This window comes from Gambusia affinis, linkage group LG06 (genome assembly GCF_019740435.1).
Source record: "Gambusia affinis linkage group LG06, SWU_Gaff_1.0, whole genome shotgun sequence".
Taxonomy (NCBI): Eukaryota; Metazoa; Chordata; class Actinopteri; order Cyprinodontiformes; family Poeciliidae; genus Gambusia; species Gambusia affinis.
The window spans coordinates 15,830,166-15,845,952 of NC_057873.1; the positions used below are offsets into that span (position 1 = coordinate 15,830,166).

Sequence of the window (15,787 nt, forward strand, 5' to 3'; positions counted from 1 at the left end):
GAAATACAACTTGTACATGTGCTATTTACAGCATGTTTCATTCATGTTATTTAGAAGCGTGAAAAGGTTGGAAAGTCATGCTTTCAGGAAGATTATACTCCTTCTAGTCCAAGCCTCTTTGAGAAAGAAGCTGGGCTGAAAGTGCTGAATCTAGGAGCATCTGAGAACAGAAAATCACCACATTACAAAAATGGCACCTACCTGACATTAGAGCTGCTATGTACACACTGCACACACAGTATTTTTCAAGAACGTGTTGCCACTTCAGCAGCCTTAATAAAGCTGCTCACTGCAACACATGAGTTCTGCTCTCAGCGTCTCGGACAGCCCTCACTCAACCTTCTTAAATGTAGGTGTATGTGTGGGTGTGTGTGCGTGTGTGTGTGCATCACTGTTTGTATAATTGGATTTTTGTCCATATAATAGATCAAGTCACTTTTTAAGAAGCTGTGGTAAGACCGTGTCCTTTGAAACATTGGAAAAACATTCAAACATTTTCAAATATTGTGTGAGAGCTGGCATTATACACTGAATTTAAACATTTGTTTGTTTTTGTGTCTCGTTATGGTATTATCGATGGTAGTAAGTTCAATCAATTCAAGGGCAAAGTGGCTTTACTTCCAGTGTAATTAATATATACGTTCCTGTTTTCATGTTCATCTGAAAGAGAAAGTTAAAGGTCATCCTGATGCCAATTAAAGTGCTGAAAATAATTGAGTTAAAAATAGAATAACAGTATCAATAACCTCAAAAGTTAATTAAAAACAAACAAACAAACAAACCAAAAACTTAGTTAAGTGTAGAATTTACCAGTTCAGGTTGGAGCAGTCTGGATTCTGAACTGGGTAAAGCTAATCAAATGAAGTCCATGTGCCTTTAATTTTTTTCTGAACAGAAATCTTGAGTTCTAACGTCCATTTCTCTTACAGTGCTGTAAACAACACCAGGAGCTTGAACAAAGAGAAACAGTCTAGTCCAACAGAAGCTGTAAAACTGTTAAGTTCTAACAAACGTTACAGTTTTCACTTTTCTAAAATCAAAGGGAATTTAAAGAGAAGTGGCAGCTGCAACTTTTTTGTCATTAGTTATTATTGGCCTTGCTGTACTCACAAAGACGTTTAGGCATTGCCTTGATCTATGAACTGAAGATAGTTTATATGTTCTATAACATTTTTTTTAACACTGACTGAAAAGATTATCAATTATGAAAACAGAGCAAACAATGTGGTGATAGTGATTCTTTCTGAGGAAAGAAATTCAAAACAAAATGCTATTGTTTAATTTATGAATAGACAAATCTTGAAAGAACCTTGAAAAAGACATGGTAAGAAGATGGACAAGAGCGAAAAACCAATTCTTCCTTTTTATCATTTCTTTTAACTACATGCCAATACATTACAAAAACTGCATAACAGGTACTGGCATGGGCCAACATCCTCTCCCTTTGTTTTCAGAAGAATTTCCCCCCAAAATATTTGTAAACAGACATAATTTAGTGGCATGGTGTTGTTTATTGCAGTGTTTCTATGATCATAGTGTTTGTAGTAAAACACAGTTTTACAATGCAATAAATGTACATTTTTGAAAAGTAGGTTGAGGTTCAATTATTCTCAAATTCAATCTTACTTTGAGCTTTAATTTCTACCAACGCCATTTTGATAGACTATAGTAGAAATTAGAGCAGAGTGAAAATAAATTCTAGTAAAGGTAATAGTAAAGGTGTGCTGTGGCCTCGTTACTCCTAATACCAATGTTGACATTGATGGTTGAAGAGAAAAACCTGTATATTAGCAGACTAAAACAAAACAATACAATAACTGCTATTTTTTACTTTTGGTAACATTATTTGACGTGTTAAGGGCTCAACCCTACAAGGCTGAACGAGGGGGAGAGCATTTCCTTTTCATGCCACACATCTCTAAAATGATCCTGTTTGTCTCTCACATTCTCCCCTTGTTACATTTGTAGTTATTGTGAAAGATTAAAGGCAATAGCTAAAAAAATTATACAGTTCTCATAAATGTTTGCTTTATTTTAGCGACATTGAGTCATGATTAATTTCAGTCCTTTATGAATCAATGCGGGTCTAAAGTAATATAAAATATGGGCGTTTAAGTCATAATTTACCAACCCTAATATCGTTTGAATCAATGTGATTCATTTCTAATTTTCAATTTCCTTTCACAGAGACCCATCTCTTGTTCTATTTGTCTTCTTATTCTGGCTCCTTTTCCTATCCCCAGCTGTCTCCAGCATTATGCTAACACATCTGAAAGCAGGCTCCTGCTGTGCAAACTAATCCTTCAGTGAAGCTGCACTCCCCTAATGTGTTAGCTCCTAAGATTTCTCCAAGAGTCACACATTGTATGTGGTGATGTGATGACAGCAGGCCACAAACTTCAAGCAGAATCGCACAGAAACCACAGGCAAGCATTGCACCATATTGTCTCCAGGGTGCAATATTATTAGTGATAATAACTGCATTATATTACACGTTATTTTTAATAAGAATTTCCATCAGTATGCATGTGGAAGAGAAAATCATCATAAATCTTTGTGCAAAACCTCTACTGCCTTTAACAAAATCTGAGCTAAAACGATCCTTTTATATAGAATTGTATTCTGCATTATGAAGGTCATCGTTAGGTGCAGAGGAGCCCAATTGATACGTAGGATCCAGCACAGGTTCTTGTAATAAAGCTGTTCACAGCTGCCTGTAGGAATGTGTGCAGGATAAAAGAGGCCTACGCATTTCATGTGTTTTAAAAGTAGAAGCTGAAAAAACAAAACTAAAACAACTGCAGATAGAGACCATGGAGGCTAAATGGCAAGGGGAGTTTCCAATCTCAAAGACCATGAAGTGATAACCAAAAAAAAAAAAAAAAAGCCAAAATACCAGTAAATAGTAAGCAATTATAATTGATTACTGTGGAATGAATAAAAATACTACTATTGATAATTGAAAAGCATAAAGATGCTCTTCAAAATGCTATTTTTAAGAAAATGTAAGTCAAACCTTGTTTTATTATTTTTCAAAATGGATATTACGTTGTTTAGGATCCCTGAAAGATATTTTTCTTATTGGTTTAAATCTGATTGTAAATTAGATTAAATTGGATCTGTTTGTTTTTATGTAAAATGTCCTAGGGTTATTATTTTTTGTGATTTTGCACTATTGAGACAACGTAAATGGAAACCGAATTGAATTTCTTTAAAAGGTAAACGGCATCAGTATGTGATACTGCACGAGCATTATGCATGTGAAAACCTAATCAAAACCAGCTACAAGATCAGTGAAAGAACAACGTAGAATACAAAACAAAGAAGAATGAAGGCTGCAAATACTTCTGGCACTTTTCTCTATTTTAAAGCAGTCTGGTATCTGGAAGAACATTTTACCATGGAAGCCCTGTTTGTTTGTTTTTTTTTTTTGTTTTTTTTGTTGTTGTTGTTCCTATGACAACAATCTACTTCAGGTGTCTTTTCTAACAAAGCTGAAAGGCAGCATGTTTTCCATTACTTGCCAGTCTAGTATTTGTTTAGCAGTAGTTCACCATAAGCACTGAATGGCTGGGGTTTGCCCTCACACTGTCAATGAGTGTGTTTGACGCAGATCAATCTGATGGTCGTTGTGTGAGAGGTTTGCTGCTGAACTCACTGGAGATATCAATATGGTGAAGTTTAACAAATTGTGCAAAACCTGGTTGAAGGGTTGTTTAGGTTTAGAAAGAGACTATTGTAATGCAGTGATAAAACTGTTTAAATAAATACAGACTATTTGTTTTGTGTTTTGTTCAGCCTGTTTTAGCTTTTTAACAATGCAATGAAATCCAAAATATCACTAAACAACAAACAGTAACTAAACCAGGACTTTCCTGAAAGCATAAACCTTTTTCTGTAAATATTGCACATTTTGGGCCTTATTCTATTTTTTACTCTCACTTTTTCTGTGCTGATGCTGCTTGTGAGTATCTTAAGCATTTTTCTTTCTCTTATTTTATACTTATTGCACCCATTGCTTTCATTGTGTCAGTTCGAGATTTTTTATAATGCAACACTTCTGTCCAACTTTTTTCTTTCTCTCGTTTGGGGAACTGCCTCTTCCACTGTCTTATTCAGCAAAGTGTTTTTCATTTTCATTGTCTCTACAGTCACATTTGTTCTTTCCTTCTCTCTTGCTCTCTCTGTCTCCAAGCAGTGTCTCTTCTTTCCTCTTGATGAGGCCAGCCCCTTCATGGTGATGAGGCAGACAAAGGGTGATTAAAATGGTGTCTTATCTGGTAGCCAAACTGACCTCAATCAGATCTACTCTTGCAAAAGGACACTTTGTGTCCTTCCATCCATCCCCAGCACTCAGTACAGTGTCTGACTCTCATCCACAGTTCTTTATTTTTCCTGACCCACTCTCTCGACGTGTCAATGCTCCCCGTCTCGCACAGCTCCTTTCTCGCTTCTTGGACCTCTCTCTATTTTCACAATTTGTTGTCTGACATTACCCTAAATTTGTCATCGTAGACGGTATTGTTCTGTGGTGATAATCAGTTGCAAAGAAACCGATTCTTTGTTTTTTGAGTTTGTTTTTTCTCTTAGGAGGTCCACATAGACAAAGATACCTTACTGACTGATATTTTTACTGGCTGATAAGCTCATATTGCAAAGTGTTCACACCCTATAAAACTTTTCCCACATTCTTGGAAATAATAAATGGTTTGTTAGAGAACATTATTGAAAAATGAACATAAAGAAGACACCAAATAGGTCAGGAGTAAAGTTTTGGAGAACATTAGTGCAGGATCGTTTGATATAAAACGTCTCGAGAATTGTTTTGCCACTAACACACCAACTAAATAAAAACCTTTTTTCCCCCTTTCTTTCCCACTTTTAGCCACTCAACATGACTGTTGGCCCGTTTTCTTCATGTGAGCCAAATGTGTTATGTATTTCCATCACAAACTTTTATGAGCCTGAGTGCACACTAAATCACGTTAGATGTGTCATTTATCATGATTCTAATCTACAGTGAATCAAAGAAGTAGATACTTTAGTAAATGTTTTTCTAAGAGCAAAATAATACAGAAACAAGGAAAGGCAACCCTAAAATAACCAAAGTAAACAGAACATCTTTACCTCCCTCTGTGTATGTAATGACTGGAGATTACTCATTTGTTTATTGGATCTTATTTTTTTTTCATCCCATTCTTTTTTTTTAGCTGTTGGCAACAGGGAGCAGCTGCCACATATTTTTCTTATGTTTAGATGAGGCGAGATTAGAAATAAACAGTTTTTCAGAAGTTTGGCCCTAGATGTAATTAACTTCAAATAACCCTAGCGTGTTTACAGCCTAAATATACACCTTACATCCTTGAAAATAGCAGCGAGTGAATTTCATTTGGGCTTGCAGGTGATCATGCATGCAAGGTTATTTGTGACATTATGCATACTGTCTGGGGTATTGAATTACTTGGCCACCAGAGGCATTTGACCAGCTCTGCTGAATCGGAAGTGATGCAATCAGGGTGGCCCCATTTTCAGTGATATTTAAATCCTTTTCTGCATGGATGGTCCAGCCAATTGGTGAATCTTTGTTCTGTGCATGCCCCGTTTCTGGTTTAATGCATGAGGAATGTTGGTAAATGTGAGTGTGTGGGTGTGCCGCTTTGGCCTTTGATGAGATTTGTGAATTTGTGCACGTGTGGCCATCCTTTGGTGCTTAATCCACAATCCGTTGAAAGAAATGCATTTTTCTCATCAGTGCTCTATCCAGAGAAGGAATCTTTCTCAATTTGCACTGACTCGTAAGTAACCTTGCAGCTTCACTCCACTTTTACTGCCCATTAATAGTGACTTTGTTCCTTTTGTAACTTTAACTGGTGAAGAAGAGCGAACTGCATCATCCGTGTGCTTCGAGTTTTATTCAAAGAAACCACAGATGGATTTCTTTAAAGTTAATGCCAGTTTTAAAGTGGAATAAAATGCTGTCATGCTGCTGTGATGTGTAATGTTTGTTGTGTTGTATCATCTTGTTTCATCCACCCCTCCATCCATCCATCCATCCATCATAGCATTATCTGGTGCTTATTGTCAGCAGTGAGTGGCTGAGATATTTATTTGTTTCCTTGTGTTTAATGATGATGACTGAATTTTTCTGCCTATTGCTTCTGTTTTTTCATTCTATATTCTGTTATTGTTTAATAGTGTCTTGACTTTTTTCTATTAGAAGATTTGCTCAAATACAGTAGATCTTTTTCATGTTTCAGTCTGCTGTACAAGGGAACATTTGAAAATGTGCAAAAACAAACAACCCCCCCCCAAAAAAACCATATGTCTTTGTCAGATTAAATTGCATTTAATACTTTTAGTTTGACATAAAGGTTGATTTTGGCAGACAGAAGTATTATATAATCAGGACACTTTGTGAGTGTGCTGTGAAAGGAGCCTCATGGCTATCAAGTGATCCACGACAAGCTGATCTGTATTGTGGCACAAGAGCGAGGAAAAGAAAGCTGATAAAGGCATCACATTTGAAACATTTGTCATAAGATGTCATCTAGTGTACTGCTTATATAACAGAAAATAAATAAGAATGTTTTCACTTGAAAGCGTCATGTCATGCAATTCCAAACATTAAGCAGCCTGCTGTGCAGTCTGTGGGCATGTCTTCCTTTGCAGAAATGCATATGAGCCATAATGAAGCAAAGCACAATCAAAATAGAATTGAATTTCTTTTTTTATTTCAAAACCTCTTCCTTTTGCTCAGATTTAGTGATTTTCCTTGTGCTGCAGTTTTTAATAACATTCAGAACATACGATAAAAATAATATTCAACTTGAACTGCTTAGAAGAAAGACTTTTCTGCAGGTTCCAATAATATATAGAAACAACACAATATTTTAACTGGACCGATCTTGGGTAGAATGTAACTTAGTATCACTTCACTGATTTTCTCAGCAGCTATAGGATAACTTAGGCAACCTGTATTTCAAAATCGGCACCTCTTGTATTTGACAAATAGGAAGATGAGTATCCCACAGTAAAGGCAAATTATATGAACCACAATTTGTGAACTTAGGACGTTTTGTTTCATGTACTGTATAAGAATTTTGAAAACAGAGCTTTAAGTTGATCTTTTCTCTCTCTCTCTCTTTTATTCTAGCCACATTCAGCTAAAGGAACAAAGTGCATTCTGGTCTTAGTTGGATTATCATCCTGAATTTGAGGCTCTCTAGAGTCCAGAAAGTAGCGAAATGGCCCTCTTTGATATTTAAATGTGTGATCAGTCAGAAACAAAATACTAAATACTGATAGGGAAAATGTTCAAGTCAAGGTCAGATTTTGCAAATCAAATACAAAACAACCCCATAATTCAGTGTGAAATCCACTGCATATTTAGCATTATTAACATTATTAAATTTTCTCTTGTAAAAAAGGAGATTCCATGATGAATGTTTCTATTCGGAAGATTTCTTTTCATGATACCTTTCAGAATAGTCAAGAGAATTTCACGTGTTTCCAGACTCCATAGGTACCACTTATGCCTCTATAGCATTTTTAGAGGCATCATCATGAAACAAATACATTTAACAGGCATCAGTTACAGGTTGTAATGCAAGATAGGGCCTGCAGTGGGAATTAGTACATGGTGGTTTGAGTGAGTGAGTGGCACATTAGCGAGGATAACCAGAGTATTTAACATGTGAAATTGCTCATGACAAACAGGCGAGATTGTTAGAGTGTTGGACTTGGGGAGCGTAGGTTGGTGGGAATGTGAGAGCTTGTAAAATTATGAATAGGAATCTGGGGACCAGTCCAGGTATGAGGCAATGTTACTGTCAAAATAATGTCTTGAACATGACAGAAGCAGCACACTTTAGTATTACACATTTTTCCTTTGCATTTGGTTTGTACTTTATGGAAATTTAACTGTGAGGCGAGTATGAAATGAGACATATGTTAGAAGAGAAGTCATTATTTTCAATATGTAAGTTGTCACTGGAAAATAGGTGTCTGAATTATTGGGTAAATAGTTGCAAGTGCAATCTCTCATAAGCAAATGCTTTTATTACAGAAGTAATGTCTGAAGCATCAGCCAGCATGCAGATGAACCATTTGCGCCGTCATTATCTTTCAGTTTCGGGAACCACTTCACTGAGACAATAATTTTGCAAAACTCCCCTAAGTTCTAACAAAAGACACAAAGCACAATGACATTCAATAACTGATTCACATAAGTATACAAAAACATATTTAGAACACACGTTCCATCCCACACACCTTTCATGTCTGACAACCTTCAGATGTCAGTATTTTTCACTATTGCTTTCATGTTGCTTTATGTTTTTGTTTCCTTCTTCGTCTGTGACTCACTTGCATCTTGCAGTCATTCTGGTGACAAAGACACAGTTTTACTGCAACTCATTTAAAACCATATTGTCTGGCAACACAGTCTCCATAAAAATGGCTCTAAAAGTGGATTGATCCACAAAAAGTAAGACATAAATTACCTATTGTGTAAAAAGTTTTAGACCTCATCATTTGTGCAGAGAATAAAGACATGTATAGAAGCATATTAAAAAGCAGTAGATGCTATTTGAGCATCTATTTACTTTTTTAATATGTTGCTGGAAGATGAAAAGTTCTTGCGAGGGGTAAATGTTTTCTTTTCCAACTTTAAAAATAAAATGTTTTAAAAGTAAAAGTTTGGAGAATATAATTTCTATTTACAGTTGCACAGCAGTGGTATTAGAAGACAATGTGGCTTTGTTTTAATGACAGATATAAGATTTGGTGTCCAAATCTGAGCACCGAGACAGTTTTGTCTGGACTGCGAAGCATTTTCTTATTTAGGAAATTAGAAAATTACTATGTGGTTAGATTTAGACATTTTATTTTGGTGATTGACTGATTTAGATAAGTAGCTAGCAATAAAATAGCTAAGGTGTACATAATAAACTTTCAGTTGAATATTTGAGAAGACACGAGCAAATCACTGTTAAAAGTGGATATTATTTGTACTAATCTACATGTTACATGCTGTTTCGTTTGATTTATCAGAAATGACCTAAATGTATATTTCAATAGGGTACTTTTTAAGTTTCTCATAATTGTATATTCAGAGGGCCTGTTAATCACAAACAGTTACATAATTAATACTGGTAATAAACACAATAATCTGTAAATTAAAAAAAAAAAGTATTTCACTCATAATTGTATGCTCTGCATAGTAATGTAAAAGTGTAATTAATAAATGCAAATTATCTTTATACGATATCCTACCATAAGCATCCATCCATCCATCCATCCATCCATCCATCCATCCATCCATCCATCCATCCATCCATCCATCCATCTTCCTGATTGAAAAGATAAATGTGCAGTGATATTGTCATAAAAGACAAAGAAATGGAGTAAAGATGAAACTGGGTCATCTTTACTCAATTTCTCGTATTTTGTTGGAGCCATTTTGACTGTATGAATATCAAAAAAATACTTTTCAGCTCAACATACTTAAGACAAATCATTTTTATTAATATTATACTATTAAGGAAGAAAGACAAAGAAAACATTACAGTTTGTACATTATTAAAAGTTTCAGTCATCACATATTTTCTTACGTTTCTAAGCATTTCATTTTAAAGCACATTAATGAAAAAAAAAACTGTCTTGTTAAAAAAAATGGCACAGATACAATAAATTAAGGCTTGATGTTAAAATCTGGTTAACTTGATTAATCATTAAACAGCAAAAACATGTGATGATTGCTCTCAGCCGGTCTTCCATGTTATACTGAAGGTATGGTGCAGAGGAACAGCCTTTGAGGTAGCATCAATAGTCAGCTCCTATACAGAAAGAAAGAGTAGAAGGAATGAGCCATAGGATGCTGTGCTGTATGTGTAAAAACAATTTTCAAAATACAACCATTTGCTCTGCATAATTTTCTGTCTCCATGGCCATGCATAATAAGCGTGCAGACATGTGTCTAAGACTTACTCCTTATTTTGTTTGAACGACTTCATTGAGCTATAACAGGTACATGCTTAGAAACTGCTTGCTTGGTAATATCAGTCCTAATGTACTGTGCCATAAGCCAGTTTTCTGCATGACTGTAGCTACCTTGTTTTAAAGGGGGCAGAAATGACTCTCCTACCTCACTGTATCTCGATGACACCGCCATCTGCTTACTGACTCATTTACTGATGTTCAAGTTATCACCCAATCAGGGTATAATTACAGATAAGAGAATATTTCATACTGAAAAACTAGTTGTTATTGCCATTAATAAACTGTGTCATCTTTACTCCATTTCTCTTATTTCCCTCTGCGCATTCATTCTCCATACGAATCCTTTTCTGCGTGTTTTTCTCACTCTTTAGATGGGATATATTTCTGTCGTTTCTTTATTCAGAGTCAATCTTTCCGTCTCCAACACAGGTGCAACCCAACAACAGAAGTGTTGACTATCCTTATATGCAATTCTCGACCTCTTGACTTACTTCACTGTCTAACTTCTCAAGTGTCAGATCAAATCTGAAGATTGGAGGCTTTTTCACCTCTGATTATTTAAGGATTTGCACTGGGTATCATTTTTATGCTCTCAAGAAGAAAACCGAGTGCAGGTACACAACCTCAACAGAAGTATTTCACAGCAGCCAGAAGTAACACACTATCTCCTGTCATCTTTTATTTTATTTTTGAGCCAGTTCTTCATATTGCCTGTGTCACTGCACTGTCCACCTTTGCATTGCCTGGTCTTTACTTTCAAAACCCTTTCTGTTTATTTTCCTATCTTGGACTATTGTTGCCAGTATACCTTTGAGCTGTTTTGGGCTTTCTATCACCTAAAGCCCTGATGTGCTCAGCAACAATCCCACTGAAGTGTCCCCAAGTTGAACCCCAAAATTCGTTCCAGTTCTGCCATGTGGACCATGACCCTTTTGCTTCAAACAGAACCACTGAGTAGGTTCATTCAAAATCAGTCTGTGAAGTAACTTTGATGTGAAGAAGAAAAAGTGTGCAAGTGTTGAGTTGAAGAACGACTACTAAAAAAATCAAACTAACCTGAACCGTAAGTCACATTGGATATTTGTAATGGTTTTGCTTTGACCTTTATGAATGCTCATGAGTTTCCTAAACATTTCTGTCTGTCAAAGCAACAGCTGATATGACGCTGTGGCAAAAATAAAAAAAATACAAGCAGTTTTAAAAACTCTGTCCTATGTCAAGTCCTGTGTTCATCACAAAATGAAGACAAAAGAATATTGTCACAGAGAACACGGCATTAATTACAGCTATTAGACAACAGAATGCAGCACAGCAGGATATGGGCTGCGAACCTTGCTTTGCTGGGCATTTTAATCTGACTAGAAAATGCTCAGTCAACTCAAACATGTCTGTGTGCTTCTCTGCTAACATGTGTGCTGAAATGGAAAAAAAAAAAGCTGGATGAGGTATGACAGCCATGCACAAGAAGCTGCAGATGTCAGACACTGATTAATTTGCTTAGGCAAGGGTTATTAGAGCAGAAAGCTGTGCAAATCCACATACAAAATCACTAAGAAAATATGTTTATGCACACTGGGGAAACTTAACTTAACTGCACTTAATTTATTTATTTATTTTTATTATATTTTCTACTTTGGTAAAGATAAATTACAAACCCTATACTTTAGACAAGTCTATAGGTATATTTCACCAGAAGTAAACGTGGCATTTTGAGTGTAAGATTTAAAAATAATCTTGCGATGCACATACATGTAGAAAGAAAAAGAAGCGCCAGAAGAGAGCCTCCTTTGCCAACACTAAACTGTAATTTATTGTTTCTTTTTCCCCAATCTGTCTTTCAGTTCTATACAATTTTTGTTCCTCTTATGTAGAAACAGAAAACAATCAAAACAGCATCATAAACAATGAGAATTTGAAAACACTTCTCACCTCAGTGTTGGTGTCGTGCACTACATTTAGCGAATGCGTCCCGCCATCCTTGTCTGTCAGGGTCGCCCCGGTGATCTTGACAGTTCCTGCCCCCCAAACCCTCACCACTCCCAGGTTCAGATGATCAGCAGCGACTAGAGCGTTGTGATCAATCTGACTAGACAAGGTTTTCTGGAGAAACAGAAAAATAAATAATTAGTAGTTATTAAATGAATGCAAATGCAAAATATTACCTATTTAAATTAGGTTATTTATCTGATAAAATACATCACGTGGCACTTTGTTTTAACATTGTACTAAGAATTACTTTCTTTTCCACACATCGATTTGCAAGCATAACCATCTTATATCAATTTATTCTTAAAAGCAATTAACTCTATATTAGTTATTTTATTCCAAACAGTTTCACAAGACTGTACATTACACCTTATTTCTATAGATTGATGCTGGCATGACAGATTTTGGCCCCAGGAACCATTTATCATTTACTTCATTCAGACAACTCCATTTCCGTCCAGTTGGCAATTAGCAGAGTGAAGAAATAAAATAACCATGACTCCTACAGCACAGAATGACAAAGAGGTGAATGGCCAGTCTTCATGTTGAACTTTTCCAAAAACTTGGAAAGACTAAAGTGTTGTCCTCGAGTTACAAGATCAGACCCCCTCACCCGCCCAAGCAAATGCACAATAGATGTTTACAAAGCCCATCCAAATGGACAATGATCTGCTTATCTGTTAGACAGCCCTGACTGCATCACCCAACTTAGCCTCACCTTTTCACATCTTTGTTCACGCCTACACACACACCCATTAAAACAGGCGCACTTTCTTTTTTTTTGCTGCTGCTCTGTCTTCGATCGGCTGCCAGATAATGTGTCTGTTTTTATCGCCATGTTAAATTGCTTTGGACTGAACCTGAGGACAGCCACAGATGTTTGGCCACACTAACTGTAACATTGTATACTGCAGAAGTGCGCACACATGTATGCCTTGGAGCATTATTGTGCAATTAATGTGTGCTTGCGTGTGCCTGGGATTGTTTGGCAGAAAAACAAAATAAAACAACCAATAGAGCAGTGATAGTCCTATTAGCCCCAGTGACTAGGAAGGTACTGACATATTTGAAGAGGTTTAGTCAATATTTCCTTATAATCAAACTTAGCCATAAGTCTTCAAGTAGGCACACATATTAGCAGAAATATGTTTTTAGAAATCAACAATTTCTTGGATGTAAACAGGTGGTTTGCATCCACCTTGTATCTTTTATTTTTCCCTAAATTGATTATCCTGTCATAATTCCACTTAAAAACGTAGTGATGATGTTGTTGTTAGGTTGCATAGTGTATCATTTCCCTTCAAAGCTCATAGTGTATTTGTTCTAAAGGACAGTAAATATACTCTAAGACTACGTCCTTGCAAAGTCAAGTACATTTTTTGAAGCATCTTTCTCCTCTCTGTTTTGGTCCTCTGTCCACACTGAAACATTATTTATTCCCCCTGGACAATAGAGCAATTTGAAAAGAGGCTGTTTAAAGAAAAAGGCCAGCTTGATGTGGCTTGTTTTAGTACAAAAATGAAACCCTAGTCTGTCATTGGGATGATGCAGTGGGTATTTTATTCTCCTTTAGTAAACTGTTGAGGACAAAGAACAACCTTGCCAACTTTTTAAGTTTATTGTAAAAACCACTGGCCTAAGAGAAACGTATAATTGAAAATTAGCTAATTTTTTTATATTTCTATTCATGTTTCGGCAAATGACATACCTCCAAACTGGACTCAATGTTTTGTAACAAAGCGTTGCCAAATAATGTCACATTTTTAGTCATCCACAAAATCTATGCATAAGGATGCACAGTGTTTAGATAATCGGTGACAGAAGTACAGAAGAAGATTATGGACATGTGAAATTTAGTTGCCCTTGAACTCACCCCTTCTGCCTTAAGGGAGGCTAGGAGATATTCTTTTTTTCCAACTGTGTCTGTTGGGAAAAAATTGAGAAGGTTAAGTACAAAGCAGAGACATGGAGTTTGAATTGGTGTGTAACTTCAGAATGATTGTCATAGAGAGATTCAGGACAAGTACTGGACTTGTACAGTGCTTGAGCCAGTATAGTAAAACAGTACTGAAATTAACTAACCCCAAGTTCATTTCAGGCTGAGTTAAGTTAGCAAATGACAGTTTTCTATCAACAAAGTAAGTTAATTAGAAGTACAACTGCCTAACTGGATGAAACTGAGTAATTAGCTGGCTCTGTAAGTGGGTAAACAGATAAGTGTGTGACTGAAAAGTCAAGAGCCTGACTGACGGTGGAGTGAAATAAAACTAAAGCCTTCAGGACTTAAAACTGGAGAATGGTACATAATACAGGGGAGCACAGACTAAACCAAGAGGCAAAACAAACATAAAAAGACACAGACAGGCTACATGACAGACAGACACATGAGAAAGGAGCGAGGGACAAGATAAAGGAGGAGTGATGGAGAGCATATCTCCAGGCAGAGACACAAGGAATTACTGTAATAGTTTCTGTCACTACATCCCCAACCTACCACCCTGTTTCTTCATCGGTTCGTCTCTATCTGCCTTTCTTTGTCCCAACACAAACATGCCTTTCGCAGAGTATTGCATTTTCTAACAGAAGCACTTCATGCGCTAAATTAGTTTAAGTGTGTGAGAGAACAATCTGAGAATGAATGAGGAAGTGAACAGAAAATTGTCTGGTTGGCTTGATCTGTTAAGGTCGATTTAAATTTATAGCTTTTCTAAATTTAGCGACAAATTCTTCAAAAAAATTGTAGTGAGTTATAGTTTTTAACTTCTGTAAATTTTTTACATTTTTTTAAATGTACTCAGGAAACACTAAATATGAATTTTTGAAAAGCTAAATCTTCTATGAACATAACTATTTTTCTTTTAAACAAAGTTGTGCACAAAAAGATGCAATAATGTTTATTAGGATGTCCAACCAATTTTGTTATTTTTCTATTTTAAAAATTATTTTTCCAATTTTATGAAGTTACCACAAAGTGGTATGCTTAATTGATATTCCCATTAATTTACATGTTAATGTTTTTTTATGCCTTTGAGCTGATACTGATCAAATATTTTACACAGAAATCGGTCCAAGTAATCATGGGTAAAACTGCTCGAAGTTTTCCATCAGAGTTAGTTACGTCCTCCACAGAGAGAGGAAAGGCCATTGTTATAGAAGCCGATGATGTGGAAATTTATTGAGTTGCATCCTTTAATTGTGACAGTGTGGTACTCATACGAGGCACATAATTTAACCACATGAAAACTACTGAATAAACTTCTCACAAAAAACTCTACAAAAGCTTTTCTTGTTGTGTTCAACAATTTATTTGAAATCTGATTGTGGATTGGTGATCATATGTCACGGTATGTATGCAGACATGTAACACGAATTCCTTAATGTGTTTGTGTTTTTGATAGGTTATTGAGTATCATGAATAAGTACCTCATAAATATACACACACACATAACATGAAATGGCAAGCTTCTCTTTGGATGAGTGACCTTTCACTCACCTATTCCTTCGCCGTCGTCCCAGAAGACAGATCCTTGAGCAGTTCCAGAGTCACTCAGGGCAACGATGAGTCCCATAGGGTTCTTCCGACTGAAAGGAATGAGACAGAGAGGGTTAGAGCTAAAGGAGCTTTTCTATTTATACCTGCTGCTTCAGACAAATACATTTCCATTTCTGCTTAGGGGATCCACCTGATCAAACTGCTGCTGGAACTGTTAGTGTTGCTCTCAGTCATTCTGTGGTTCCACATGCTGCAAATATGTGACTAAATCCAAGTCAAACTGAGTTAAAACAGCAACTTACTGGCTTC

General features: G+C 36.1%; 1 protein-coding gene across 3 annotated transcripts in view; it reads right to left on the reverse strand.

Moving 5' to 3' along the window:
- Positions 1-9,574: 9,574 nt before the first annotated feature.
- The window catches only part of si (sucrase-isomaltase (alpha-glucosidase)), a 59,354-nt gene continuing 53,141 nt past the window's right edge, over positions 9,575-15,787 (reverse strand). For all 3 annotated transcript variants that reach the window (XM_044120294.1, XM_044120293.1, XM_044120292.1), the window contains exons 45-48: positions 15,479-15,567; positions 13,859-13,908; positions 11,929-12,099; positions 9,575-9,836 (exon numbers count right to left, since the gene is read on the reverse strand). In XM_044120294.1, the coding sequence (XP_043976229.1) occupies positions 9,762-9,836; positions 11,929-12,099; positions 13,859-13,908; positions 15,479-15,567 (385 nt within the window). In that variant the 3' untranslated portion in view covers positions 9,575-9,761. The remainder of the gene's footprint in view (positions 9,837-11,928; positions 12,100-13,858; positions 13,909-15,478; positions 15,568-15,787) is intronic.